Source organism: Aegilops tauschii, chromosome 6 (assembly GCF_002575655.3).
Source record: "Aegilops tauschii subsp. strangulata cultivar AL8/78 chromosome 6, Aet v6.0, whole genome shotgun sequence".
Taxonomy (NCBI): Eukaryota; Viridiplantae; Streptophyta; class Magnoliopsida; order Poales; family Poaceae; genus Aegilops; species Aegilops tauschii.
In genome coordinates this window covers 333145798-333151460 of record NC_053040.3, presented here as the reverse complement: position 1 = coordinate 333151460, position 5663 = coordinate 333145798, and the positions used below count along the sequence as shown (strand labels likewise).

At 54.1% G+C, this 5663-nt stretch overlaps 1 protein-coding gene and 1 non-coding gene across 2 annotated transcripts; both read left to right on the top strand.

The window, feature by feature from the left end:
* The first annotated feature begins 2647 nt into the window (after positions 1–2647).
* Positions 2648–4913, top strand: LOC109782324 (uncharacterized protein At1g65710). The gene is made up of 2 exons (XM_020340930.4): positions 2648–3721; positions 3822–4913. The coding sequence occupies exons 1-2, from the start codon at positions 2768–2770 to the stop codon at positions 4677–4679; spliced, it is 1812 nt and encodes a 603-aa protein (XP_020196519.1). The 5' UTR covers positions 2648–2767; the 3' UTR covers positions 4680–4913.
* A 312-nt stretch (positions 4914–5225) lies between these two features.
* On the top strand, positions 5226–5299 carry TRNAT-AGU (transfer RNA threonine (anticodon AGU)). Its single transcript has one exon. It is a non-coding gene; the product is annotated as a tRNA-Thr (tRNA).
* The last annotated feature ends 364 nt before the right edge of the window (positions 5300–5663 follow it).

The window sequence follows — 5663 nt, the reverse complement described above, 5'->3', positions numbered from 1 at the left end:
GTTGCCAAGTTATCTGCAACAGAACTACTTTTATTCGCTTATACCATTCATTGAAACTAAAAAACATGGTTGGAACAGAGGATTGGACCTTGCAACACTTTCTGGGTAAGATTTGAATGCTGAGCGTGCAGAAGTTTTACCTTTCCAATACCATCTTGGATTGTGGATGACGGACAAATGTGCTAAAATCTGGCATTTAAAACTTGCTCATGAGGTTTTCATAATATTCAAGGAAAACCACTGTACTCTACAGAAGTTGTTTATGCTTGAATGTAGTGAAGGAAAAATGAACCAAAGCGAAGTTGATATTTTTCTCATTGGTTGATCAGATAATTTCGCTTCATGAACAGTATAGTCAGAGCCATATTATTCAGTAGAAACCACAAGAAATGTACCTCATTCAGTAGGGATGTTCAGGAAAGTCCTATTCAGTAGGAATATATGATTTTGCTAGGGAATAATGCAGAGTGTGACAAATTAAACTTCAGATTGCACATTTGGCACGCCTTTCTGGGCAGCTATGGAGTCGTTCCCCTGACACCTCTGTCAAAACTAGGATCTTTTTTCTTCTTTTTTGCATGGACCATCACAATACTGCGGCATATACATTTGCAGTCCATATTTTGTAATGTTTACATGATTGTGCACCTTTGCATAGTAGGGTAGTACCGCGGGACATAGGTTATTCCACTATGAGACTGACGGTGCTTGGCATTTTAGATGGAGTTCCTGAGAGAAAGAAAGGATCTCAGTATTGTCCATATCTTCACTATAAGAAGCTAACGGTGTATCCATTTCTTCATCAAACAAGCATAAATCCTGCCAATGCATTCCGAATAACTGCAAAAAAGGATTTATCCCAACCTTTTTTTACTGTGTTTTTGTGTCCATTTATGCAAGGAGTGTAGATGAGTTCTTCTCTTTCCATGTGCACATATATCATAATCACTAGTAGTATAGTGTTACCTCCGTCCCAAATTACTTGCCTCAGATTTGTTAGATACAGATGTATCAAACACTAAAACGTCTCTAGATACATCTGTATCTAGACAAATCTAATACACGTAATTTGGACGGAGGAAGGATATACGTTGGTCCTCGGCTTTCTGAACTTTAGTTTCCCTTCATTTAAAGCCCGTGAGGTCTTGTTGGCTCAGTGGTCAGTCACTTGATCTCGTCCATGTTTCCAGCAGTATGCTTTTGTTCAAGCATTATTGACCTGTGGTATATGTTCTACCGGATTTAACCAGGCCAAGTGGCCAACTAATACAATGATACATACAGCAGCAGTGCTCCTTAAGTCTAACACTCACTCGTGCTTGATATCACGTTTAGCATTGTTATTTGCAGAGGGCTCCGAATTCAAATGAAGGGGCCACCCATATTAACACGTACAGTACCGTCCTAGACGCATCCTACCCGTCGTTCATCCGGTATTCAAGTTCAACTCGACCAAACTACAGTACTGATGATGCCCTTTGATGAGGTCTGCTTGCAAGGGGCCCTGCCCTGTCATTGTGTGTGAGGCCTCCCGACTCTGGTTTAATCTGTCATGAGAACATGTGACCACTCAAATCTACTTCCCTGCGTTTCATTGTTCGGCTGACACGTCTTCCTTGGCTTCCGCTGCGTCGCTTTTATACATGTTTTGATCGCTCAGCTGCTTTCAAAAAAGAAGAGAAGAGAGAGGGACGTTACGAAAACGGTCAACTCTAGTTAGTATAAAGTTGGGTCATCTATTTTGGAACGGAGGAAATAGGAAGGGAGCTTTCAGCTTTGGATCATCTTCTTTGTCTACCTTAGCCATGGAGTCTCTGTCTCAGGCATATTTGTTAGTACCGTACATGCTCTTCCCAGTTCTACTGACCTATACTGGTTACTGGGAAGAAGCGGCAAGCCAGCAATTCGTTCGAACGTACTACCATTCACTGCGGGTGGTCCCGTCCCGTTGCAAATGCAAACCATGATTGCCACCTGGGGCACCAAGCCCACGACCTGGGCTGATGCTTCTTGCACGGCCAACACACGGAGACGAGAGTTAAGAAGGCATCAGCGAAATCTATCAATGACCTGATGATGTACAACTAGTACGAGGGCTCACGTGCCCACCATTTGTCACACCCGTCACGTGATTAGGTGACACGATCTGACCCCCCCTCCCTGGCTCTGGTGCGATCGCGCAATTAATTAGCGCTCCGATCCGATTCGATCCGATCAAAAGCGGGAGTGAAGAGAAGAGAGGTCGATGTCGTGGGCATGCACACGAGCTCCTCCAACGGTCGGCTCGGCTGCTCCTGCCGTTGGTTCGTTCGTTGGAAAGAAAACTAATTTTACCGGGCGCAACGGTCGGATCCCTCTGGGCGGATGACGGCGCCAAAAGGGATCCATCTTTCCACGAGCGTGCACTTGCGCCCTCGTAGCCGTTGAGGCGTTTGAATCCCGGCGGATACGGATTCCAGATGATGAGCCAATCGGAGCCAGGCCCCACCTAAGCAAAGCTTCCTCCAACGGGCACCACACCGCTGAGAGGATTTCAAATCTCACCTCAGCTCAGATATGACCTTCGTCGAGAGAGGATTTCAACGGCACACGCACAGCACAACGTACTAACACGAAGCACCACGCACACCGATCGCGTACTTAATCCCCCCTCACATTCCCCCCGAAGCTCTGCATAAATACCAGCTCCACGCGTTCCAACCCCAGACTTTCCATTGCTTGCGCCCGGAGCTCACCAACCATCCGTCGTCCCGTCCAGTGAGTCGCCATGGGGCTCTGTTTCAGCAAGAAGCAGCAGGACAAGCCACCGCCGCCGCCGCCGCAGCCGAGCGCGGCTGCGGCCACCACCAAGCCCAAGAAGCCCGCCAAGGTCGCCGCCGCCGCAGTGGTCGCGGGCGACGAGAAGGCCAAGAAGGCGCCGCAGCCGAGGAGGGCGTCCAACGCGGACGAGTCCGCCGCGGTCGGCAAGAAGGCGGCACCGATCGTCGTCAAGGCTAACAAGGCGGCCGCGGGCGGGGAGGCGGAGGAGAAGAAGGAGGAGCAGGCGAGGCCGGTGGTGGTGGTGGCCAAGGGGCCGATGCCGGTGCGCACGTCCAGCTGCACCAAGGAGGAGGTGGACGCCATCCTCATCCAGTGCGGCCGCCTCAGCCGGAGCTCGTCCGGGAGCGAGACGAGGGGCGGGCACCGCTCCAAGAGGAGCTCCGACTTTGATCCGTCCGGGGCCGCTGGCGCGGACGAGGAGGGCGACTGGGAGAGGAACGGGGTCCCCGTGTCGAGGCCGTCGCCCCACCGGGGCTCGCCGCAGAGGAAGCGCTCGGGGAGCCGGGAGAGGACCGGCGGAGGGAGCCGCAGGTCGAGCCGATCGCCCGGACGGCGTGGCGAGGGCGGCGCGCCCTCTGCTACCTCGGCGGGCTCCGGCGTCGCCAGACAGCAGCCCGGGAAGATGGTCTCCGTTCCGGCGAGGGAGAAAGGGCGCGCACCGTCGCCCGCGGCCGCGTCCGGCAAGAGGTGCGCGTCTCCGCGATCAAGCTCGCCTGCGAGGGTGACCGCTGCCAATGAGAATGCTGGAGGGGGACAGAAGACGGCGGGGCAAACGCCGGCGCTGAGCCGGAGCTCGTCCAGGAAGGCCGAGCAGTCGCCGCTCCGGCGCAGCCCCATGGCCGAGATCGACGAGAATTCTCTCCGCAATAACAACAGCAGCACCAACACCAAGCCCCAGAAGGTAAGAAACAAAGCAAAGTTCGAATTTTAACGCCCTTCCTTTTGTAACTCCACGTCTTAACATCCGATCAGCCGCTCACAATCTTCAAACTGATATTCAGAAATCGACGGAGATTGCCGTCGCCACCCCGACCCGGAAGACCGCGGAGCGCGCAAAGGAGCAGAGTTCTCAGAAGGAGAAGGCGGAGGAGACCATCGTTGCGGCGTCGGAGACGAGAGCACCGTCGTCCAAGACCACCGAGACGCGCACGGTGAGCATCGTGGCCGAGACCCCAGGACGGAGGTCAGGCCGCCGTTCGCGCCGGGCGTCGCGCGACTTCGACCAGAACCCCGGCTTGTACGCCAGCCATCTCCTCGAGGACATCCAGAACTACCACACCTCCGCTACGGCCACCCCCGGAACGCCGCCATCCTTCACGCTACCGGCCTGCGTCTCCAAGGCGCAGTCCATCGTCGACGCCGTCGCCGACCTCAACTCCTCGTCGTCGGAGAGCCGCACCTGCGAGCCCGATCGGAGCGTCGACGACAAGGCCTCCGTCAACGCGGCGGCCGGCGGGGACGACCTGGACGCGCCGAGCGTGCACAGGTACGTGTCGGTGCGCGACATCCGTGGCCGCGGGGAGATGGAGCTGCAGGAGTCCGCGGGGAGCAACAGCCTCTCCGGCAACCTGTGGACGCCGTCGTGCGAGTCCACGGACCGGACGTGGAGCGGCTCGCGGTCGTCGAACAACGGCGACGAGGTCGTCGAGCAGGTCCCTAGCCACCACGGTGGCGCGCGCAGCCCGGTGAACCGGCCCAGGCAGAGCAAGCAGAGGGCGGCGGCGCAGCTGGAGCCCAGCGGCCGGTCGCGCGCCGGCAGCTCCGGCGTCAATGCTCACCGTGGACGCAGCGCTCACCGCGGCAGCGGCAGCGTGGTGAGCGGCCGATCGGGCGTCCGTGGCGTCTCGGCGAGCTCGTAGTGAGGGAGATCAGGCAAGATGTATGAGATGGTAGTGTTGTTGCTAGCGGCAAGACGGATTGCTGCTTTCACGGTCAGATCTGTAGTGTTTGTTTTTGTGTTGGGTTGTTTGGCGATGCAGTTCAGATATAGTCTTGCTAACGTTATCAATGTGGACCTCATTAGAGTATTTAGGAGCAAACTTGTATCCTCTATTCAGGCGTAGACCTGTGGAAGGTTTCTGATGCTTTGCTTTCGTTCCCATTGTGCAACACAATTTGGCATATACGTGTCCCAAAAGTTAGTGTACCAGCAGAAGCATCAGAAGATCGTCATTTTTACAGACTGTGCTGCTTCTCAGGTTAACACGGTGCCTTTGAGTAAACATTCTACAAAAAGTTCTACACACTAGTTCATTTTGTGGCAGTTAGCTAAAATCAGTGAACCCATCTGTAACTTGCACACTCACAAGAGGAGCTTTTGGGATCGATATGTGCTTGGTGCAATCGAATAAAGAATGACAGTTCAGATGATATCTTACAAAGTACCATGGATAATTTGTCACCAAGCTTTCATAGCTCAGTTGGTTAGAGCACCCGTTTAGTAAGCGGGAGGTCTTGAGTTCAACTCTCAATGAAAGCAATTTTTGCATCTGTATTACATGGTTTTTCTCAGACGGATAATATAGCATTAAAACCTGCGCATTTTTTTTTTTGAGTTGTCCGGAAGGCACAGGCTCCAAAATCGGTGGCATGCTAGAAAAATGGTATACAGAAGAGGAAGAAGAACAAGCAAAATACGCAGGTACAGGGACTCAGCAGGTTGGCACGCACTTCTTGCAGACCATGACGCACTTGGTGGCCGGCGGGACGCGGACGAGGCGTGACCTGGCCGTGTAGCACCTCTTGCCGCAGACAATCATCCTCCGTCGGCACGCCGCCGCCGGGACGCACTTGGCCGGCGCGCCTTTCCTGAGCCCTCGCCCCTGTCCGCCCCTGATGATGAC